Source organism: Notolepis coatsorum (assembly GCF_963971535.1).
Source record: "Notolepis coatsorum genome assembly, chromosome: 9".
Taxonomy (NCBI): domain Eukaryota; kingdom Metazoa; phylum Chordata; class Actinopteri; order Aulopiformes; family Paralepididae; genus Notolepis; species Notolepis coatsorum.
The window spans coordinates 136,680,938-136,706,728 of record NC_140173.1 but is presented as its reverse complement, the minus strand read 5'-3'; the positions used below and the strand labels follow the sequence as shown (position 1 = coordinate 136,706,728).

Here is a 25,791-nt window from a genome sequence, read left to right as displayed (position 1 = left end):
CATCTGGCATTAAGAAAACACACACAGACACCTTGGGGGCCGTTTTTCTACAGAAACGGGAAGTCGCAGAGTCATAAATCTGCTTTTGGCAGATGGTTTTGAGTCATCTCATTGGCCGTAGTCATTCTCCAGCCTCCTATGACATCTACGGGGGATGTCACTATCAGAATTTTCAGAGAAGCTGCAGTTAGACAGAGGGAGAAATATTCAGTCTACTGAGAGACATTTGAGAGAGGGTATTTCTTAAGATACACTCACCATTTGAAATAAATGCACTTTCTGAAGATACACTCACCATTTGAAATAAATGCACTTTCTGAAGATACACTCACCATTTGAAATAAATGCACTTTCTGAAGATACACTCACCATTTGAAATAAATGCACTTTCTGAAGAAAACACACTAAATGTATTTTATTCTGAAGATATATTCTTAAGACTTTGGAATACACATAATGTATTCAACCTTGTAAAACTTAATTGTGAAGATATATTCTGAAAACGTTTGGAAATACAGAAATACATATTGTGAAAACCATGGAATACATACAATCTGAAAATAAAAAAAACGTTTGAATCTAAAAAAAAATTTAATCTTTTATTTTGAAAGACTTTTTTTGAAAAAAAATAAATAAAAAACGTTTATTTTGAAAACCGGATGTACCTCCCTCAAAACCGGATGTCCCGCCTCCTTACATCCTAGACCAATCAGAGAAGCCCTAGGGGGTCATAAATCATCTCAAAATAACCTACCCTAAGTCCCGCCCCCTTAAACCTCTCGGCCAATCAGAACGCTCCAAATTCCGTGGCTACAATCAATCAAACTAAAAGGGGCGTGTTTTGCATAAGTTGACACATGCCGTATCCCTATTCTCTCTCTCACATTGCAGCCGACCAGTGGGAGGCATGGTCTAGCAACGTTCGAGACAGGGGAGGGAAGAATTGGCTAATACGAAAATTGGGATGGGAGAAAAATTGAAAAATGGGGAGAAAGGGTAGATAAAAAAAAAAAAAAAAAAAAAAAGTACAATATCCACTAACCTTCTTATTGTCTTATACTATCATGCACTCTTCCTACTATACTAATATGTATTTACTACTATGCACTCAACACTGCAGCACACAAGTTTCAGCACTGTTTGATGAACATTGTTACTGAAAGAGTTGTACCCTTCCTGCTGACTTGTCGTACAGAACTTACAAATTGTGTACAACAAATCAGCAGGAAGGGTACAACTCTGGCGGCTAAGGGTAAGTGGTTGTAAGTTGTTTGTCTAGAGTGCTTCACTCTGAGTGCATAGTAGTATTGATATACTGTATTAGCATAGTAGGTAGTAGTATATACATTACATAGTATAATATAATAATGTAATACAGGATAATATTCTGTATTTCTGAGGTACTGAGCAATGAACGTCACATTATGTGATCAAAATGTACATATGTACAGTGGTTATACTGTATACTGTATGTATCAAAATTAATATGCGGTATAGCATTTTGGAAAAAAGCCCTTCATGTTTTCAATATAAGTGACAGTGAAACAACATAGCCTACGTATTTAGCACATATTTTAGGTGCATCAAAAGGAAAGGGGAACAGGGACTGCTGTGTGTCAGTAACTCTGAAAGAGAATTGAGTTCATGATAAAAAGAAGTTGAGGTTTTAGAAAAAGGAGAGGACGGCCGCCTGTTAATGGACTTTGTTAAGGTCATGGCAGATCAATGTGTGCCCACATTGTGCGATTAGAGTACCAGATGCCGGTGGCCAACTGGCCATATGTCTGTTTTGTGCCCTGCTCCCAAAATGAGGACCAAACCCATGCTGCCAGATGGCTGCCTAACTGGCACCCACACATGGAGCAGGCATGAACAAGGCAACAGCAACAACAACAACAACAACAACAACTCTCTCTCTCCCTGCAGTATTGAGGGACCTCAGTGTGACTGACTGCACACAATGCCCAGGGGTAGCACATGAAAAGCTCCCGAAAGATGCTTAAAGGAATGTGCCTACATTATGGGGAATGCGCTTATCGTCCAGAGTCAGACAAGAAGATAGATACCAATTTCCTCTCTTGTGCGTTCAGTAGAATGTTATCCGGTTGCAAGCTAGCCTATAGCTCAGCATAAATTAATGGAAGCAGATACGGATCAGCTAACCTAGCTTAAAACTCCGGGAGAGGTGTATTTGGCCAGCTTGTGCTAAGCTTGGCTAGCTTGCAGCCGGATAGCTTTCTAGTTTCTACTGAACTCACAGAGTTCCGGTATCTATCTTCTTGTCTGACTCCTGAGAAGATGGTATGCGCATTTCCCATAATGTTGGCGTGTTCCTTTAAACCAAGTCTCCTCTACAAGTATGACACAAGGTAAACCTGGGAAGCCCAGACACCACTACCCTTTTCACAGCAGACAACACCCCGGGTTAAACTCAAATACCACACTTTCATTTTGAATGAGAAGTGAAGTAGTTATTTGATTCCCCATGACCCCAGATCAAGTTTCTCTATTCCTTAGCACGGTCTCAAGAGGCTTATACTGTTGATATGCCCTGCAGCACAATGTGAAGTTACAATGTTTTATCAAATAAACTAAACATTGAATTAAAATTGGTTTATGAAATGTAATATGTTTCACCTCAAATGAACACATACTGAATTGTGACCCCCCCCCGAAAGAGGAGGTGCACAGTGACCCATGCGTTTTTGTGATCAGGGTTTTGTGTTCGTTCTACTGTTCGTATTTAGTTGTTGTATGGTTGTGTGATTATGGGGGCCATAGTGGTTGTGTTACGGCTGTATTTTGAGACTCACGTTTGAGGATGTTCCTCTGTTCCAGTTCGTCTGTGGTTGGTCTCTGGCTCAGGCTCCTGGGAGGAGGCGGGGGATAAATCAAACATACCATGGTATGTTAAATGAAACACACCTTGTTATCTCAAATGAAACATACCATGGTATCTCAAATGAAACATACCATGGTATCTCAAATGAAACATACCATGGTATCTCAAATGAAACATACCCTGGTATCTCAAATCAAATATACCTTGGTATCTCAAATCAAACATACCCTGGTATCTCAAATCAAACATACCCTGGTATCTCAAATCAAACATACCCTGGTATCTCAAATCAAACATACCCTGGTATCTGAGTCAAGACTCTGATACCATGACATGTTTGAGCAGATGGCTATCTATGTGTATCTACCCTATGTACAGCACTTTGGTTGACATGTGTCATGTTAAATGTGCTATATAAATCAATCTGATTGATTGATTGATTGATTGATTGATTGATGGCTTAACTCAAGCTAGTTAGTTAGACCATAAAAGGTCTGATCATAAAAGACTGGGACCTGGGTACCCACAGAAAACTGTGTGCGTGCGTGCGTCTCATCAGCCATCTGTGTTTTTTGTACTTGGTAGTCCTATGTTGTGTCTTTGAATATATCCATTGTGTGCATCATTGAACTATGTCTATGTTGTGTTATCAATCCGATAACTCTACCAGATAGAAATGGGCTAACAGAGAGGTTGTACAAAACCAGCATCTGCTGAGAGGAAGTCCAACCCCTGGTATTCATTTGCAGTAACTATAGACATTCCTGTTGTGTGCATCACTGAACGGCACTGACATGAACTGCTTGAAGGGAACCCGTGAAGGATGTATCGTACCGTCGTGTATCATCATGGGTTTACCTGACTAGTTTGCTGCCAATCTGCTGACGCAGCTCGTGTCTCTCGGTCTCAGAACTGCGCGGCAGAATGTTTTTCTCTTCCAGCTCTTTCTTGCTGGGCCGGTTCCCCAGCTTGATGTTCAGGGTGTCCCGTCTGCGAATCTTAATGGCCAGGGAACCTGGAACACAGATAGACGGTGGTGGGTGGGGGGGGGGGAAATCTAGCTCCGGGGGTCTCTGGAGGCCTTGGAATAATATACATGCACGCCAGCTGTTCTGGGCCTGTGGACAATAGCGATGAGAGGAGAGGTATACCGTACGTACGCCATCTGGATATCTGGCCAAGGCGAGAGATCACAGGAAAAACAGCAGAACAAGTTGACTGTGTTTGACAGACTATTCTGGGCTATGGGATGGCATGTGTTATGGAGCCTGTGGGTACTCTGTATTGAATTGACAATATTCAAACACTATTGGGAGGCTGTGTTTGCCTTAATCTGCACGCCACAATGATGATAAACTGTATAGGCTATAAACCGCAGCTATAAACTGAGACCATGCTGGTCATTTGAGAGGTGTGGTTTGCAATAAAACTTTGATAAAACGTTTAATACATGCGACAATATAATTGATATGAAACGAATACTTCCCTATTTTCACGCCAATTCGCCTCAGTTGTTTATAAACCTAACTTCCGAGCTAATCGAAAGCAAACAGGGTCTTGAAACCAAAAGGTTTTAATCCACAACCACACCATGCAGGCAACAAAGTGACCTATCTCTAACACAAAGACATCTGCTGTTTCAACATGCTGTAGGGCGGTGGTTTTGTTTTGGAGGTGGTTAACTCTGTGCCTGCATGCTGTGGTGTGGATTAAAACATTTTGGTTGTGTGACCCTGTTGCTATACCGTTTGCTGCCCGGTTCCCTCAGAACCCGGCCGGAACTCTGACCACGGGACTCTAAGTTAATAGCTTTGCATCCACCACTACTACACTACTGGCCAGTATTTCATACAACTTAATGTCCAAAAATCGGAACAATCCCATTTACCCTAACCCTAACCTTACTGGAGACCTCATGCCTAACCCTAACCTCAACTAGATATGAGAATTGTTTGTGTGATAATTACGTCCTACATAACCACAGGCCCCAGGGTGGAGCGGAGTGGAAATTGTCTTTCCCAATATCGTACACAATGCAAGTGTGTTCATCACTGTGTGACCTGTAAACAAACACTGAGGACACCACACACATCCTCAATATTCATTTGGCAGCTTGGTGGTAAATGTAAATGTAGAGAAATAAATCTATTTGGTTAGTTATTCAATGTAACCATGAGGGAAATCACAATGTTCGTTACCTCTACAGCGTTCACAAACAAATACGTGTGAGAGATACATATAATTTGAATGATTTGACAGCACAATATAACTTATGGCTGAGCGTAGGGGTTGGAGAGCGTAATTTGGAGACCAAGCCCAGACTTAAGTTCTGACTGCACTAACTCACCCCCACACCCCCCCTTTTAAAAAGATTAGGGGGGAGGGGGGGCAGAAAATGGCCTCCAGGTCATGCTAAGGTAATCTTTTGATAATTTTTTATTGACATTGCCATTATCCAGTGGTGTGACGTAATCTACACTCATCCCGTACTATTTGTGAACTCATCGTCTTCCTCATCGTCCTCCTCGTCGCGGTACAGGATCGGTCCGTCAGAGTCCGAGTCGCTGGCCTGGCTGTCTCTCTGCCTATCGGGGATCACCGACACCTCAGGATCGAGCACGTTCACGCTGAGCCCCTGCGGCCTCTCCGCGTCTCCCTCCGACGGTCTAGAAGACAGGGTTACAACAACCGGGGGTGAGGATCAGGGTCAGAAGTGAGTCTGTAGGGTCAGGTTGTTAGGATCAGGGTCAGAAGTGAGTCTGTAGGGTCAGCTTGTTAGGATCAGGGTCAGAAGTGAGTCTGTAGGGTCAGCTTGGAGTGTATGATCAAACTGGCTTACTCACTATAACTGTACCATGTGTGTCACTGTTTTATACTTCCTGTTTGTTTTGTTTTTATCTTCACTGACACTTTTGCCAATACCACTGTTTTGAATTTTGTAATGTGACCTTGGGTGTTTTGAAAGGCGCTTCCAAATAAAATTTATGATTATTATTATTATTATTATTATTATTATTATTATTATTATTATTATTATTATTATTATTATTATTATTATTATTATTATTATTATTATTATTATTATTATTATGATGGGTGGAGTTGGTGCATTTGTGACAATGCACTTGGTTACATTGATCTAGAGACAATCACAGGCAAGGTTGTTTAATTCACACCAAAATGCAAATGCAATATGGGTGGTTTGACTAGGCTGCATGGAAGGAAAGAGACCAGGTCTGAAGATACGATGAGGCTCTTATCTAGAATGGGAGTTGGAGTGGATGATGGGAACCATGAGAACACCTCACTGACGAGTTTTTCCCTGGCTTAGAAAAACGACCACCTTTTGGTTCCATGCCCTTGCTTGTAAAAAGCAGTGGTTCTGTTTTATGGCCCCTATAAAGGGGGGATGTCTATTAATGACCCCCCCCCCCCCATCATGGTCAACAATAGGAAAAGAGTGGTGAACTGAACTATATTATGGTTTAAATGTTCTATGTCACTTGATTAATAACTGGTGCTATAGATAATATCTTTATGTAGAGTAATCAGAAAAAATAATAATAAATCCACAGAGCTTTTAAAAAGGTGCAGAATAAAAGTATTTCTTTTCCCCAAAAACAATTATCGATGAATGAATGTATCATTGAAAAACCTTTTGTGGGTCCAAAATTTATGTTGTGAATGTTAAAGGCATGTATTTCTTCCCTACTTCCCATTTCCCCACATGAAATGTGCCTGATTGGATAAATTATGCTAGTGCTCTAGTGCGACATCTAGTGGCTGAATGTCATCACCTTTAAAATATTAAAGGTGCACCATGCTAGCAAAAAAAGAGAAAAAAAAGCTTCTATACCAAAGAAGATAAATATGATCATGTATTTGCATCTTGACTCAACAACCTTGAAGCAATCATCCCATGAACCCCAGGGTGAGAACCCCTGTTCCAGAGGGAGCAGGGGATCTACAGCGTTTGAAGCCCTGGGCCCTCATTTATCAATGGTGCATACGCACAGATATGTGCGTAACCCGTGCGTACGATCATTTCTAAGCAAAGTGTGTGACTTATCAATTTGAACGTGTGCTTGACTTTGTGCGTATATTTACGCACAGCTCCGACCGTGCGTACCTGCCGCCCGGTGGTAGAATATTATTATTGCAATGCGGAAATAAGCTTCCGTGCATTACTTCCAACACTGGCGCGTGTTCTGTATGATCCGTAATTCATTATAGTTCATTGTAAAATAGCGACAGTAGTGTAATTATAACGTGCTCACGCGCAAACAAGAGGTTTGCCTGCTTGTTTGGCACGGGGGGGGCAGATGCAGAACACCCACCTCCAAACGCGATTAAATATTGTTTCAAATAAAAAGCAAAATACTATTACGTATAACCGGTAGCCAATCGAACGAAATGAATAAAAGCATTCATATTCCAGCATGGTTATAATGACATTGACAGTTTGACACCAACGCCAAACAGTGGTCAACGGTCTTTATTAGTATTTTGAGCTGTCCAGGCAGAATTGCAGCAATGGTCATAGGGAGCCGTTGATATCTGACATCACCGTGTACAAGTCCGACAGCCTGTTGCGTATTTCTCCCATAACACGTCTTCTTGGTTCGACAGCGCGTTAAATTATTTGCTTAGACCTCCGTGAACAATCTCCCTCTCAGTGAAGTTTCTCAGAGTTCGCTCGGGTTCGCTCCATTATTTCACATCCCATGGGGGTGTTTCATTACCAAATATGGATAATCATGCACGAGCATTGACGGTAAGAACAAATGGTATTTATCAACACGGAGGAGCGTAGGACCCGTGTACGCACGGTTGATAAATCCCGATTTTTCTGTGCAGACACACATTCTAAATTCCGTGCGTAGGAACGGAAATAGAACACTTTCTACGCATTGTTGATAAATGAGGGCCCTGGTTCTTCTCTAGACTGATCCCAGTGAAAATGGGATGAGGAGGCAGAAAGATTTGCTTGACTAACTCCTCACCTCTGGTTCTTCTTAACGGTAGAATCCGCTTCCCCCGTCTTCTCCTCTCGCCGTCCGCCCTCCCCTCCCCTCCTCCCCAGTCCCCCCTCTTGTGAGGAGGTGTCCGTTTCTCCCTCTGTGAAGGAGGTGTCCTCGGTGGCTGAGTTCACATGAAGAGACTTGTCTCTGGGCTCCTGGGCGGAGCCAGGGACACCCCCTTTCTCCCCACCCCGAGATGAGCCATCAGGAGCAGAGTCTGCCTGGGTTCCTTCCACCCCAGGGGGTGAAGCCGGAGTGAGACCAGGCTGGGAGTCTGAGGAGGGGGCCCGGGACTCGTTCTCCCCAGGCAGGCTAGCGGTCTCTGGGGAGGCCTTGGGGGGTACAGAGGAGGCAGCAGAGTTCGATTTCCGGTTGGTCCTGCCCTCTGTCCCGCCCGGCTGTTTTGCCGCACCTCCTTCCTTGGACAGCCGGGATTGAGGGGTGGAGGGGGAGGAGGAGGAGGAGGCGGCAAAGGGAGGGGCCTTCGTTGTACATCCTGTCTTCTTTGGATGGGAGGACTTGGCTGAGAAGGAGTGAGATACAGGCGGAGAAAAGGAAACAGAGGATAGAGAAAGTGAGAGAAGATTAGACTCCCAATCTACAGTGTTAAAACACATTTGAAATGATAATGTGTAATTGTGGTGCTTATTGTGGTGTGCCACTTTACTATCCATATACAGTATAATGACTTTGAGCCTTTACTGATTGACAAATCATTTATATTACAAATACTCTACCTGATGAATGTACATAAATACATTTATGTGCTGTGAGATCCATCATTGATTAATGTACATGAACACATATATGTATTCTGAGATCCATCATTGGACATAGACAGCGACTGGCGCCACACCATCATTACTTTTTGATATTATACAATACAACCGTGAAATTAAAGTGCAGGTTGTCAGTCATTTCTGCTATACCTGTATATCAGATCAGCAGTCCTAGAACTACAGCCACCTTTAGGTCCCACAAGTAGGGCTGTACCGAATGCTTCGAATCTTCTATCATAATGTTGACATTCGAATTCTAAATCAACATTCGAATAAAAAAAAAAAAATCTTTTTTTTTATATATTTTTTTTAATCTTTTTTTTTGTGTCTATTCAATCTGTTTAAAGTAAACCAATGGGGGGTTTCAGTTGCAGTTAAAGATTAGGCTACACTAATATTATAATATTATACTATAAGACGTCACCATCACTTTCATTATTTATGTTGATGAAACTGATGAGTTATATTCATTAAAGAAAGTTTATTTAATAAAAGAAAAATACTAATTTAATCGGATTAATCACTTTATTCAAATTGAGGATTTAGTTAAAAAAAATAAAAAATAAAAACGTTTATTTTATATATAATATTTTTTTTTTAAGTAATTTTTTTTTTATAGACATTCAAAGCTTCGTTTGAATACTTCAATCGAAGCTTCGAATGTTAAAAAATGACATTCGGTACAGCCCTACCCACAAGTATCTTTGACAGATTATTTGACAGAATAATATTATAATTATAAATTATAATAATAAAATAACAATCTTTATAAGCCATGTATTAAAAAAACAAATGGCTTCTACTGGAGAAGTCTGCAACAAAACTTCACCCAATTGACCTATCTCATAGGTCCTCCGATCACAACTGTTGCTTCCCTCAGACAAACTTCAAAATTCAACGTTGAATTCTTATGGAGGTCACAGTATATAGAGCATACCTGATTATGTAGCATACCTGCAGTCTATCAATTCTACACTTTTACACGATCATGGGTAAAGTGCTGACAAAGATAGACAACATTGCTCTATCAGTAACTACTAATGATCAAAACCAGTCTCAGCATTAGAGTAATAATTTCCATTCAGAACCGCACAAGCCTTTGGCGTAGGGGACAAATATAGAAACACCAAAGACAAAGCTGGCAGTGAGTGCATTGACAAACATGGCCTCAGGGTATGCATGATGACTAGGCTATACAAACAGAAATTAAGTTTACATTTGTACAGATCGTCACGCCAACTCATCAAACACACACGGGTCTCCATAAAAGTCTTAAAGCACGTCACATGCACTGTGCCCTGGGGTTGGGGCTGTTTAAACCATGCTGTAGGGAAAATAACACTTAACACTTAACACACACACACGCACACACACACACACACACACACACACACACACACACACACACACACACACACACACACACACACACACAACGCACTCACACACACAAACAAACACGCACACACAAACACAAACACAAACACACATGGATGGTAATGGATCACGCCTTATCTTAAATCCAAACCACATGTGCCTCTCTGGCAGGCAGCGCTAAATTGACCACACACACACGTGTACAAATAGAGAAGTCTATGCAGAACACAAATCTTCACTTCTCACTTCTCGGAGGAGAAGAACAGATCTTCTCCTCCCTGTACTTACACGACAGGAAGCCCTTCTCATTGGTCAGGAGTCGGACAATACAGGAAGGCGGGGCACAAGAGCACTATCACTGTAGGACAGGTGACATGGGTGGCGTGGACAGTACCACTTCATAGGTGGAAGAGGGGTGGGGGGGGGCAGGTAAACACATAGACACAAAGGGGTGAATAACGAGACTGGGATCTTCCTCATGCGCAAAGAGAGAGACGGGTACGGTACATTATCCATGCAGATAGACAAGCTAGACAAACAGGCAGATAGGCTTCAGTCATGGCTAGCTCTACTCACCAGTCCCGCGACTAGTGTTGTTAGTGTTGTTAGTGTTGCGGGGGTTAGCTTTAGCCTGCGAGGCCGAACCTGCCTTGCCTGTGGTTTTAGCAGGTTTTTTAACCCCTGATGCACCATCTCTGTGTCTGGCCGTGCCTGTAGTGCCACCTACTGGCTTGGAAGACACGGGCACAGTGGTGCTATGTTTTTTTTTTGTAGGAACCTCTCTCTGTTGCGCCTGGTTTTCCCGGGGAAGGGGTTTAGTGTTGCGCCTCTCTGAGCGGAGCAGAGAAAGGGAGGGAGACAGGTGTGAGGTGACCGTTAGACAAAGTAGAAATGCAGACAAGAATAGCTGCATGGAATATGGATGGATGGATAGAGACAGACACAATTATAGAATGGGAAAGAGAGAGAGAGTTTGACAGCGTTAGAAGTGGATGACAATGATCTGTAGTCCAGGGAAGCTGATCTTTGGGAAGTGTAGTTCTACAAGAGGCTGCGGTTAGTTCAAAATGGCTCGCATCACAACGTTACAACTAGGGATGTCCCGATCAAATTTTTTTGCTCCCGATCCGATCCCGATCATGTGATGTTGAGTATCTACCGATACCGATCGTTCCCGATCCGATCAAAAAAAGAAAATGTATTTATTAAAAAAAATAAATAAAAAAAAATGTCTCCCATCCCAATTTCTCACATTACATTCACCCTGAATGTTGACGTTATCCAGGTGAAAGGTTAACTTCATTCAAGCGAGGCATTGCAACCGGAGTAATCTAAAAACTCCGCCTCCAACCTGCTGCTTCATGAGAGCAATGGCGCCATCGTCTGTAAAAAATCAGGTGACTGCAAGTTCTGCAACTAGTGGATGTCCCTCATCCTTGACATAAATCTTTTGATGTATAATTAAATCAAAGGAAATGCGTTTGTTTTGGCAAAATTCTTCTGCTCTGTGTGACAATAAATAAATGAATGATGATATGCAATTTAAAACCAAAACTAAGGCCTCGGTATGAGTTTAAGACGTGAACATGGTCATGTTTGTTGAATAAAAAAAAAGAAAGTAAAAAAAAATCCCGATCTTCTGAAAATCACGTGATCGGACCGGGACATCCCTAGTTACAGCACAACTTCAGCGAAATGTATACTCAAATGTCAAATTGACGGCGATGCTTGGCCAAGGGTAGCACCGCTAGCACCCAAAGCCAAGAAGCCTACCAGCGAGGCCTACGTGCTGACCAATTTTCTTTTACTGCAGACAACGACAGCCCATGCAGAGGTCTAATTCGGCCTTTAGGACTTGAAGGACAGGTTTGTGCACTTTAGATTCCTCTGGCCAGGAATCTACATCTGTGTGTGTGTGTGTGTGCACGTGCGTGTGTGTGTGTGTGTGTGTGTGTGTGTGTGTGTGTGTGTGTGTGTGTGTGTGTGCGTGTGTGTGTGTGTGTGTGTGTGTGTGTGTGTGTGTGTGTGTGTGTGTGTGAGTGCGTGCGTGCGTGCGCGTGCGTGTGTGCGTGTGTGTGTGTGTGTTTCTGTGCCTGTGCTGTACTCTGTGGTATCGACCAATGGACAAAGAGAGTTCTCCTAATGGCTAAGAGGTGGAGTGTTCAATGCTAACAGGGTTGGGATGAAAACAGTGCAACACTTTAGCAGCATCAGATGAGATGGTCTCCTGGGGGGTGCAAGGCATTAGGGGACGGGTTATTGCTCTGTTCAGACTCTGAATGCCTGGCATAGTGGGACAATAATGGGAATATATATTTGGACACATTAGCCTCAGACAGTGCCGCCCGCCAGCATGGGCTCAAGGTCATTCAGGGTTCACTATTGATACACGAATACCTACAACCTGAGGTAAATATATCTAAATGCAACATTTCGATGTGGGACGTAACAACTCAATTATGGGAGTCTAAGAAAAAAGGTGCTGACCGGACCTTCTACAATCTATTTTACAATCAGGATCACCTGCTCCATTCCTCAGGATCACCCATCATACATTTTCATCATGTTCTATATATATAACAATATTCCCCCAGTGCCTGTTCGGTAAAATGTTCATGTAACCCACTCAAGGACCCCCTGTAACCCACTCAAGGACCCCCTGTAACCCACTCAAGGACCCCCTGTAACCCACTCAAGGACCCCCTGTAACCCACTCAAGGACCCCCTGTAACCCACTCTAGGACCCCCTGTAACCCACTCAAGAACCCCCTGTAACCCACTCAAGGACCCGCTGTACCACTCAAGGACCCCCTGTAACCCACTCAAGAACCCCCTGTAACCCACTCAAGGACCCGCTGTACCACTCAAGGACCCCTGCTCAAGGGCAAACAGAGCATCTCCACATTCTAGGACCAAAATGACTGCCAAATTCTAAAAACAGAATTTCTCTATGTTCTACGAGCAGAATATTCATTCCCATGTTCTATAAGTAGAACGTCAGCATTACCTGTCCCATCCTCTGCATTCCCGGCAGCCTGCTTCTCTGATGGCGTCACTGTCGACTCAATGTCAACTTTGACCGCCTCTGATGTCACACTTGGTGTGGCGTGACCATTCAGGTTCTCACTGTTGATTGGCTCTTCTGGAGGAAAGGGAAATTGACACATATAATCACACTGATTTCATCTGCTTTAATATGGCACTCATCCGGCATCCAGCACTCTCGATGCACTAGGTCTGTTCTGCCGTACAAACCCTAGATTTAATTATATCATTTTACATATTACATTTATTGTATGTTAGGAGCAGAACCCTGTTGAGCTTGAAACCTCTTGGTTCCTAAATTTGGTAAAGTGTAGCACAAATTACTTTTTGAACCAGTTTAGCTAGCACTGAGGTTAGTCTACTGCCTTTTTGGATGGCATTTGGTTGTCACAAGGTTGAAACCAGGTAGTAGTAGTAGTAGTAGCCAATCGCACTCCTAAATAGCTATTTCCATAAATCAAAGTGTCTACCTGTAGCCCCATGACCACCAGTTATAATGGTGCGTGCTGACTCAGATTAGCTTGAGGTCACTGTGGTATGTGGCATGAGTTTAGAGAGGTGAGTGTAACAAGGTTCAAACCATGTAGCAGAAGCCCCTTGGTGTAAACTCACTCCCCTCTGTGCTTTGCTACCTGGATCGGATCCTTTTCAGGTGGTGGACCAGATAAGATTGTGGTATTTAAAGGTGCTATAGATATTTTACATTTTCATGTAGAGTCATCTTTTATTATTATTATTATTATTATTATTATTATTATTATTATTATTATTATTATTATTATTATTATTATTATTATTATTATTATTATTATTATTATTATTATTATTATTATTATTATTATTATTATTATTATTATTATATTTTTAAATAATACATCCACAGAGCTTTTAGAACGGTTCAGAATAAAAGTATTGCTTTTCACCCCAAAGATTTACCCCCAGATTAATGCATTTATCAAAAAAATTGGCAGGTCCAAAATTAATGTTGTTTACAAGTTGCAGGTGCTTCCTATTTGCCCATGTGAAATTCACCTGATTGGATCGATTACATATTGGTGCTCTAGTGCGACATCAAGTGGCTGAATTTTATCTATAGCAGGGGTTCCCAAACTTTTCAGGCCGGGACCCAGAAAATAAGGCGTCAGAGAGCCGCGGCCCAATGCACATCGTCAGGCTTTTTTTTTATTTATTTTTTTCCAGGCGACCGATTTTTTAAGCCAAATATCACTTCAATCCTATTAAGTTAGTTCAAGTTAGTTATTCATTTATATGTGCTATTTATGAGAGGGCTAACTTGTGTTTTATGTGCATAATCTGTTATTTAGTTTGAAATGTTCGTTGAAATAAGTAGATTTTTCGTTTTTGTTTATTTATTAAGTTAATATAAAACCATATAGTCACATTTTAGAATACAATAGAATCGAATTTTAGAATACAACTAGAAACACTGTCCTGGCCTGCTTCTAAGTTCAGTGGCCTGACAAAAAAAAGAAAAAAACTTTTTTTTTGAACTTTTTATTTATTTATTTATTTTTTAAATCCTCTCGCGGCCCTCCCGTGGCTGCTCGCGGCCCACCTTTGGGTCGCGACCCCGACTTTGGGAACCACTGATCTATAGCACCTTTAAGTTAACTATAGTGATCAGGTGGCGCTGGTGAGCAGCGGCTTCATGGTGCTGCAGAGCATGAAGTACCTGTCAGTAGCCTGTGACCACTGGTTATACTGGTTAGACAGTGAGGAGGTCACACTTTATGATGACAGCGCATTGGACACTATCTGTCTTCTCAGTCGTGTGTCAGCTGCCTGGCTGCCTGGGGGTAGTGTTTAGACTTTCAACTTCCCAGTCAGTAGAGTGTCAACAGAGTTTCAAAAGACATCCACATAAAAAAAAAAAAAAAAAATGTAGGAAGCAGGAGTGGTTGAGGATAGGGTGAAGGTGAAGAGGTTCATAAACAACGTTATGTTGTAGCAGGTTATCCAACACGGGATGACCCTGTTGACAGCCCCCTGGTAGGGGTAGGGTGGGAGAGATTGGGTACAAAATATTGTGTACCAATATTATAATATACTGACACAAAGTAATGATATACATTATTTTTATTATTTTGCTGCAATAAAAATGATTGGAGTGAGGTGAACAGACTGAAAACATGATCGTATTAGATAAAACAGGTGTCGTCGACAAAGCTTTGCATTGGTGACATAATTTGCTGTTGAAAAAAGGTAATAAATTGCAATATATCGCAATATCACGATATTACAATATTGATGTGACTCTAGTATTGTGATGATATCTTACTGTAGCATGGGGGCCTCTGGTGGTTCTTCTCACCCCTAGTTTCTGAGTTTACAAACTGTGTTTCCGGTAATAATAAGATGACGGAACGAGGCTATGGTTAAATTGCTGTAGGACCAAGTCAAGCATGTTCCACGGAGGTGCTAGCGTCCCGGAGCTAATGTCACTAGGACATCTCAACACTGTGCGGTATCTAACCTCACTACGTTATTATGGTATGCCATCACCATGCACTGCGACACCACAGCAGCAGTGCACAAATACAAGACTAATGAGTGTGGGTCTGTGGCTCGCTACGGACAAACGAAGATCAATGTGTGATCTGTGATTTGTGAATACGAATTTAAAAAAGAATTCATGACCATGGTAAATATTTTCCAACTAAAAAATACTTTTAAAGACAGAACAATGAGAACATTATGAACAGCAGATCTCTGTATCTGATTTTATTTATTTTTCGTTTTTTTTCTCTTTTCCATGCATCTGAGGCTCGTGACGCAGGTTGTTTTTTTGTTTGTTTATTTGGGTATCTAGCTATATTATTATTATTATTGTTATTATTATTACTAGGGATGTCTGATATTATCGGCCTACTGATATTATCGGCCGATATTGGCATTAAAATGTAATATCGGAAAATATCTGTATCAGTTTTCAAATCTTCTTTTTAATTATTTTTACATTTATTTAACCTTTATTTACCCAGGCAAGCAAGTAAGAACAAATTCTTATTTAATTTATTGTCAAAAGTATGCATAATGTTGTGTTAATTACACAACAAGAGATATGTAAGGGATAATGTACGAGGTCATTGTCACAAAATAATTGACCGACACAGAGTTTAAAATACCGAGGCGCCTTGCCGAGGTGTTTTAAACGTCAGTGAAGGTCAATTATTTTGCGACAATGATCGAGTATAGCTATACATTATCCTGCTTATTACATGGCTAACTTACTAACAATATACCTAATTCATTTTACATCGACAAGATGAGATCAAATGCAGACGCAGTTCTGTTCTGTCGCTCCCGCTGTCATCGTCACACACACTCCGCTGTCAGTGCAGCCGGCAGGTGTGTCTGATTGGCTGCACTGATGCAGTGTGTCAGTGGGCTTGATTGCGAACAGCTGCGCACAGCGGTCATTATTGTTCGGCAGAGGTCCGTTATCGAGTATTATTACATGGCGTTTTCACATTCGCCGAAATGCTTGCTTGTGATTGGTCAATAGCCCCCCGACAGCGGTCATTATTTTTCAATAATGACCGCTGTTTTTTCAATAATGACCGCTGTGCGCAGCTGTTCGCAATCAAGCCCACTGACACACACTGTTTCAGTGCAATTAGACACTGCCGGTGTTCTGCTGCCGGCGATGACAGGGGGGGGAGCGACGAGCGGAGCCAGAACACAGCGGAGCCAGAACAGATGCTGCCCGCGATAATAATAATCACTTTATTTGGGCTGACAGAGCCACAGAACAACTGCGATTTGTCAAATGAATTAGGTATATTGTTAGTAAGTTAGCCATGTAATAAGCGGGATAATGTATAGCTTTACTCGGTCATTGTCGCAAAATAATTGACCTTCACTGACGTTTAAAACACCTCGCCGAAGCGGCTCGGTATTTTAAACTACGTGTCGGTCAATTATTTTGCGACAATGACCTCGTAGCTATACATTATCCCTTACATAACGGACCTCTGACGAGCGCTATCGACCAATCACAAGCAAGCATTTCGGCGAATGTGAAAACGCCATGTAATAAGTAATGTTAATTACCTGTGTTGTGAAGGGCCAGAATAAACCGAATATATATATTTATTTATATATATATATTTAATTGTATTTGTATATTCTCTAATATTCCCTGATATCCCTTGTATATTCCTTGTACAATATGCATTGAATATCCATTCTAGCCTACTGAACATCCCATAATAGTCTCCATTCTACTATTGGTCGAGACCTTGGTGCCAGGCTGCCATACCCCTCAGACCCAGTTCAAACGTACCGCTCGACATGTACGAACAAGTCCTAGTTCCGCGTAGGAATTTGGCTACCGCACCACTAATGGGACTATTTGTTCATAGTGCGTATATATACTGCGCTACTAAAGTAGGACTTTCTTTTCAGTCCAGTTTCTTACCCTCCAATAGAGTCACAGACGTAAAGCCTCCCCGCGATGCCACGTGTGGGAGTAAGGCCAAGTTCGGCCTACCATCGGTATTGAGACATCGTGTATATTAATATTTGAATAGTCATATTTGGCACTATATCGTCGAGTTGGACGTAGTCTATTAAGCTAATAATAGTCTGTTAATATATAGTGCTTCGTGCGGTGAGAATACTACCGTAGTCAGTACCCCATCGTTTCGGGCAGAGAACTGGCTGCTTACCCAGGGTGGTTGACCCTATGTGAAGCTGCACCCGAGGAGCCCCAGAGCCGATGAGCGAGTGGACCTGTATACCGGATTATTCTACCGACGACAGCCCGCCTTCCCAGGCACGGATTATGCTTTGGATACTTTGATTATTCTATGGATAAAGACCCCCGACACTACCGTGTGTTGGAACCCCCCCCCCTGGAGAGGACGCAAGGTGAGGAGACGCTCTGCAAGACGAGGTCTCTCCACATCTCTCCCCCCGTGGACCGGAGAGAGCCGGCCCACAAAGAGTCCACCTGCTTTCATCTGTGGTCCAAGGATCGCCGGCGCATTGAACGGCACTACAGTGGGTTCTCCTGGGATACCCTTGGCCGGACGAGGCAGCTGGATTCTACCCCCCCCCCCCTCCTACTCCTGTCGGCTTACAAGCGACCGGATTAACCCCCTCTAGTGTATCCAGCCTATAATCATTAAAGTATCATTGCTGTTATTCCTTAACTATTCCAGGTCGTATATTTACCACCTGCGCCTTCAGAGATTGGACATTATCTATTGATATACCGACGAATACTCCTTGCCATAAAAGTGCATACTATTTCAATTCATAAATGTAATTAAGTGATTAAGTGCTTATTCTACACACCATCGCTGTGTAGGAAATAAAGACCTGTTTCTAATTCGTACATTTGTGTTGGATCCGTTTCATCTACGTGAGAGTGTTCATGATAATATATTTATGCCGAGTACTGGGTGGCCGAATATTAAGTACAAAGGTAGTGGTAGTAAGTATCATATCTAGTAATACAGTCAGGGAATTGTACCCCTCAGTTACAATTGGTCCTTCGAGCCGGAGGGTAATTAGTGTAATATTAATATAGTGTTATTAATATTGAAATGGCCTATGATGAACACTCCACGAAACGATCCTCCTAACCAACGCCCGCAGCGCGAACGACGGCTCCCTCAGTACTTAGAGGCTTACGCTGTCAGTCAACAACCTAGTCTTCTACTAACAGTAAACGCGGTAAAACTAGAAAGTAAAAGTATGTCTAACCCCAACGCCCAGACTACCCCGACCATAGAGGCCCCTACGGGCTCTAATGTAACTGACCAAGTTCACGGTGGGGACCAGTGGGAACCAGACATGACTTCACACCCCGCCAGTACTGAAGAAGTAGTCCCCGATGAGTCCCGGGAGGAATACAACGCTACCGAGAGAGAACTCGGCACGGAAGAAGACGGGGAGAGCACCGTGGAGATAGAGCTCCAAGGCTCCGCAAGGAGTACCCCGAGGGAAGGCTCCCCTATACAACCGCCTTCTCCCAGCGAGGCAGAGAGGACCCTACAGCAGGCATTCCTCGTCAGCCTGAAAGCCTCTACTGAACGCGATAGACTCCAGGGTGAACGCGATCGATTGCAGATACAGCAACGGAGCGAAGAAGAGCACATACGCCTGGAAATAAGACGCATTCAGATGGAAGAGAATGTGGCCCGAGACCGAGCAGACAGCCAGCGAGCAGCTGCTGGTGCTCTACGGGACGCAGAGCGCGACAGACAGCAAGCGCAACTAATAGAACAGCTGATCAGACGGACAACACCCTCTCCCTCCGCCAGAGGCTCCAGGAACTCGTCTAGACACACCTCCAGGGCGGCATCCCCTAGCCGAGTAAACAACCCTGAACTTGACCAACAGACGAGGTCTATACCCCCCACAGACCACCTCCCCCCACCGGTCCAAGCGAGACCTAGCAACCGGGAAGGAGCAGCATATCCTGTGGAGAGGCTAAACCAGAGACTACAAGCACTGGATGACCTAACTGAAGACGAAGAGGAAGAGGAGGAGAACCGTGCCCGAAGACAGCACAGTACTCTACCGGACCAGGAGGTCCGGTACAGCCCAGGCTATACTCCCGCGGAGCTGCGCTACAGACCCCCGACTCTATACACGGGTGAGCACGACGCACGACCCGCACCGAGGAACAGCACCTGGACAAGCGGGCCATGGTACACTGCCGGTACCAGCCCATACCAAGGAGCGGGAGGAGACTCGCCTAGGAGGCCTCTCCCCCAACGCTCGCCGATGTATCCACAGTCAGCGTCATACATTGGCACGCCTATGGTACCCGACTTCACCCAAGAGAACCGGGCCCAGTATACAGAACTCCGCATGTGTCTGGAGACCATGTTGGTGGATGTATTGGATGAACGCCACAAATACGCCATCCTACTGCAGCACTTAAAGGTGCCCCGCGCACATAATATAGCGCTCGCCTACGCGACTTCCACCACCCCATACACAGCAGCGCTGGTAGCATTGGACCAGAGGTATGGGCGCATATGGGATTACGTGATCCAGGAGATCCGACACATCGACCGCTTACCCCCAGCAATAGACAATCGAGCACTGGACGACCTGTCCATCAGAGTGCAGTCCCTGGTAGGGATGTTGGGAGCGCAAAGAGAGAAGGGGAAGTATGAACTTTACGCCAACTCAAATGTGGAAAGGATCCTGGAGAAGCTGCCGCCCGCTCGTCAGGAGCGCTTTAGGCGGCAGAGGGACCACAGAGACCCGAATGGCCCCGAACCGAACCTCCTCGATCTAGCAGACTTCCTGGCGAGAGAAGTCAGCAGCCTACGGCTAGATACATTCGGACGGAGCACCCCTGGCTCCAGAGAAGGAACCAGACGACTAAATGATGGAAGAAGATCGGTGACTGTGATGCACCAATCGGAGTCAGTACCGAGCAGCAGGAGCCACAGTACCCCCTCCAGAACGGAGAAGTGGAAGATAGTGTGCCCCTACTGTGAGAAAGAACACTGGCTAGCGCAATGTGACTCCTTCCCCAAGCTGAACGCGGAGGAAGCAGGTCAATGGATAAAGTCCAACAAGCGCTGTTTTCGCTGTGCGCGCTCACACATGGCAGCCGAATGCCGCTTAAAGAAAAGGTGCACCAAGTGCGATGGAGCCCATCTGGACATACTTCACGACAGTAACAGACGGCGTCCTTCACCTGCACCATCCAGCCGCAAAACGAGCGTCATGTACATCGATCCCGCCAGCAGCAGTGGAGCCCGAGTACTCCTAAAAGTAGTGCGTGTGACACTAAGCTACCAGAATAAAGTCCTGGACACTTACGCCGTCCTCGATGACGGGTCAGAGAAGACCCTGCTGCTCGCCTCCGCTGCGGCCCAGCTAGGGCTGCGGGGAATTGAAACCCAAATGACAATTCGGACAATAAGACGAGATTTGAAGACGATAAAGGGCGAGAATGTCTCATTCTCTATCGCAGCAAGCGGCCAGCCTGAGCGACGGTACCAGATTGCAGACGCTTTCACCAGCCAAGAAATAGGACTGTCGCGGTACACATACCCCGTCGCCAAGCTGATGGAGAAATATGCACATCTGCGCAAGTTACCGATCCCGCTCATAGACAATGCTATGCCGACCCTGTTGATAGGCTCCGACCATGCAGACCTCATTGTCCCGATAGACCGGGTTCATACCGGACCCCGAGGCTGTCCTGCAGCAGTCGAGACCCGTTTGGGATGGACTCTCCAAGGCCCGCTCGCCAAATCTCTCAACCGAAGTACAGCCACTAGATGTCTCCACTCCCGAGACCAAGAGGGAGAAACCGCACTCCTGCAACACGTAGAGCGGCTATGGAGCTTGGAACAAATGCCCTTTAAGAATGGAAAGAAAGACATTCGCTCTAAAGATGACATTTACGCCATTCACCTCGAGACAGGGACCAAGAGAGTCCCGGTCAACGGCGTGTTGAGATACGCCACGCCACTCCTGCGGCGAGAAGGAATGCCTACTTTCCACGCCAAGACAGACGCCATAGAACGGTACCTGCTGAACACGGAGCGGCGCTTAGCCAAGAACCCCGCCCAAGAGAGTGTATACCGCGCTGAGATTGAGAAGCTCATCACAGCGGGACACGTCACAAAGATGGACATTAAAGAGGCTGACCAGACCACTGAATCGTGGTACGTGCCCCACCACAAGGTCCATCACAACGGTAAAGACCGCATAGTATTTAACTGCAGCTACCAGATCGGATCCCAAAATCTGAATAAAGAGTTACTGCCCGGTCCCACACTCGGCCCCTCCCTACTCGGCGTTCTACTCCGCTTCCGCCAGGAAAAGGTGGCCATCAGCGGGGACATTAAAGGAATGTTCCTGCAGGTGAGATTAGTAGAGGCGGACAAGCCCCTGTTACGGTTCCTATGGAGAGAGAAGCCAGGAGATGAGCACCCAGCCATCTACCAATGGGAAGTCCTCCCCTTCGGAACGACGTGCAGCCCCTGCTGTGCGACATTTGCACTACAGAAACATGTAGCAGAGGACCCAGCAGCGGACGAAGAAGTCCGACACAGCGTAAAGAACAGCTTCTACGTAGACAACTGTCTACAAAGCCTTTCAACCCAGGAAGAAGCCGAGGCTCTCCTGATTAAACTCCGCGCCTCATTGATCAAAGGCGGCTTTGATCTCAGGCAGTGGGCCAGCAGCGATCCGCAAGTACTGCGCAGCCTCTCCTCCGAGGACAAGGCAGCCAGCAGCGAGACCTGGATGGCTACAATCCCGGGAGAAGCCCAGGAGATGACCCTGGGATTGGTGTGGCGATTCAAAACAGATTCGCTTCACTACAGACACAAGCCCCTGACTACGGAGCAGGGAAGGCCGGCGGCGGCGCCGACCACCAGACGGAGTGTGTACACAACACTCGCCCGACAATATGACCCGCTAGGATGTATTCTACCGTACACCACCAGGGCAAAAATGATTGTACGAGCATTGTGGGACAAGGACCAGGGCTGGGACGACCCCATTCCCGCACACCTTGCATCCACCTGGAGAGAGTGGGAGATGGAGCTCCACTCACTCCCAGGCGTTAATATGCGCCGAAGCTACTTCCCACCCACGGTGAGGCCAGAGACATGTAAAATGGACTTACACGTCTTCAGTGACGCCTCAGAGGTTGCATACGGATCAGTAGCCTACTTGCGGGCCCAAGACCAGGGGGGAGAGATCTACACAGCATTTGTCCTCGCCCGCTCGAGAATAGCCCCACGCAAGCAACAATCTATCCCACGTCTAGAGCTCTGCGCAGCCCTAGCCGGAGCGCACCTAGCCACGCTCATCCAACGTGAGCTCACCATACCGGTGTCTAGAACAATCCTGTGGTCAGATTCCACGACGGTACTCGCCTGGATCAAATCGGACTCATGCAAGTACAAAGTCTTCGTGGGAGTCAGAGTCACCGAGATTCAAGACTTAACCGAAGAGTTAACCGGAGAAACAGAGTGGCGCTACGTTGATACAAAACAGAACCCAGCTGACGTCATCACCCGGGGGATGCCCCTGGATGACCTCACCCGTCGCAATGTCTACAGTGACGGCCCCGCATTCCTAAGACTCCCGGAAGGACAGTGGCCCATGCCTATCCCGAGGGAAGCAAGTCCAGAGGAGGTGGAAATTAAGAAGTCTGTGTTCTGTGGATTGAGCACCGTAGCCTCCACCGACCCTAACATAAACGATTGCACGTCCATAGAGAGTGCACAACAAAGAACATTCCTGCGGTACCACCCGGAGTGCAAGTCCCCCGCTGATATGTCAGCGGCTAACTACGAGGAAGCAGAATTGCTTCTACTGCAGCGAGCCCAGAGAGACTCGTTCCCCGATGAATTGGCCTGTCTACAGGGAGGAAAGCCCGTCCCATCCGACAGCAGATTAATTCACCTGGCCCCCGAGAGCGACGCTCACACCCTCATCAGAGTGGGTGGTCGCCTACGCAGAGCCCCCAATCTACCGGATGACATTAAATACCCGATCGTATTGAACAGCCGACACAAGGTCACAGAGCTGATTATAAAGAAATACGATGAGGATGTACATCACGCAGGAGCAGAAAGAGTCTTCGCGGAAATCAGACGTCGTTACTGGATCCTACAAGGAAGAGAGGCGGTACGACGCTTCCAACGAACATGTCTAGACTGCCGCAAGTGGCGCGCGCAGCCCAGCATACCAAGGATGGCTGACCTTCCTCCATGTCGCCTCCGAATCGGTGACAAGCCATTCCACTCAACGGGTATGGACTGCTTTGGCCCGCTGCACATAAAGAAAGGAAGAGGAACCGAGAAGCGGTGGGGTATTGTATTCAAATGCATGACCACCAGAGCGATACACATCGAGCTTCTCCCGACCATGAGCACAGACTCATTCCTTATGGCCTTCCGTAGATTCACATCACGGAAAGGAAGACCGTCTACCCTATTGTCCGATCATGGGACAAACTTCAAAGGCGGCGAAAGAGAGCTGAGAGAGAGCTTCCAAGCTATGGGCCCAGAACTTAAGACCCACCTCGCTCCAGCACAGGTTGATTTCCAATTCAACCCCCCAAACGCACCCCACTTCGGTGGCACTTGGGAACGAGAAGTGCGCTCCATAAAGACAGCCCTGTACGCAGTACTTGGGGCCCAGACTGTGGCGGAAGAAGTCCTAATGACAGTCCTCACGGAGATTGAGGGAGTACTTAACTCGAAGCCCCTCGGATATGTCTCCAGTGATGTGGCGGATATCGACCCAGTTACCCCCAACACACTCCTGATGGGGCGGCTAGATCCCACATTACCCCAGACAATGTACCGGCCTGAAGAAGCGAACGGCCGACGAATGTGGAGGTACAGCCAAGTATTAGCCGACAAGTTTTGGAACAGTTTCCTACTGCACTACCTGCCGTCTCTACAGACCCGCCAGAAGTGGGTAAAGGAGAGAGACAATTTGACAGAAGGAACAGTCGTCATGATTATTGATCAATCACTGCCCAGAGCTATGTGGCCGGCCGGCCGCGTAAGCAAAGTGATCACCGGTGCCGACGGCAAGGTCCGAGCAGCTGAAGTGCTCGTCCAGGGTCGCACTTACACCCGTCCCGTGGCAAGGCTCATAGAACTGCCTCGACTCCCAGACACAATCGATGATGACCATGACCCTACAACCCTATGACTTTGTGAAGTTGACTGACCCCTACAGCAAACCCTTATGTGTAAATAGACAACGCGATTAATCTGTCTCCGTTTAACTGATTAGGTCTGGGACCTATTCAGGGGGTGGCTGTTGTGAAGGGCCAGATTAAACCGAATATATATATTTATTTATATATATATATTTAATTGTATTTGTATATTCTCTAATATTCCCTGATATCCCTTGTATATTCCTTGTACAATATGCATTGAATATCCATTCTAGCCTACTGAACATCCCATAATAGTCTCCATTCTACTATTGGTCGAGACCTTGGTGCCAGGCTGCCATACCCCTCAGACCCAGTTCAAACGTACCGCTCGACATGTACGAACAAGTCCTAGTTCCGCGTAGGAATTTGGCTACCGCACCACTAATGGGACTATTTGTTCATAGTGCGTATATATACTGCGCTACTAAAGTAGGACTTTCTTTTCAGTCCAGTTTCTTACCCTCCAATAGAGTCACAGACGTAAAGCCTCCCCGCGATGCCACGTGTGGGAGTAAGGCCAAGTTCGGCCTACCATCGGTATTGAGACATCGTGTATATTAATATTTGAATAGTCATATTTGGCACTATATCGTCGAGTTGGACGTAGTCTATTAAGCTAATAATAGTCTGTTAATATATAGTGCTTCGTGCGGTGAGAATACTACCGTAGTCAGTACCCCATCGTTTCGGGCAGAGAACTGGCTGCTTACCCAGGGTGGTTGACCCTATGTGAAGCTGCACCCGAGGAGCCCCAGAGCCGACGAGCGAGTGGACCTGTATACCGGATTATTCTACCGACGACAGCCCGCCTTCCCAGGCACGGATTATGCTTTGGATACTTTGATTATTCTATGGATAAAGACCCCCGACACTACCGTGTGTTGGAACCCCCCCCCCTGGAGAGGACGCAAGGTGAGGAGACGCTCTGCAAGACGAGGTCTCTCCACATCTCTCCCCCCGTGGACCGGAGAGAGCCGGCCCACAAAGAGTCCACCTGCTTTCATCTGTGGTCCAAGGATCGCCGGCGCA

At 45.4% G+C, this 25,791-nt stretch overlaps 1 protein-coding gene across 2 annotated transcripts in view; it reads right to left on the bottom strand.

The window, feature by feature from the left end:
• phactr2 (phosphatase and actin regulator 2) overlaps positions 1–25,791 on the bottom strand; it is a 97,877-nt gene that overhangs the window by 32,437 nt on the left and 39,649 nt on the right. The window contains exons 4-8 of one of the 2 annotated variants that reach the window (XM_084321458.1): positions 13,027–13,161; positions 7,846–8,386; positions 5,333–5,508; positions 3,701–3,857; positions 2,814–2,869 (exon numbers count right to left, since the gene is read on the bottom strand). In XM_084321458.1, coding sequence (XP_084177584.1) covers positions 2,814–2,869; positions 3,701–3,857; positions 5,333–5,508; positions 7,846–8,386; positions 13,027–13,161 — 1,065 coding nt within the window. The remainder of the gene's footprint in view (positions 1–2,813; positions 2,870–3,700; positions 3,858–5,332; positions 5,509–7,845; positions 8,387–13,026; positions 13,162–25,791) is intronic. The other variant, XM_084321459.1, reaches the window with a different exon arrangement.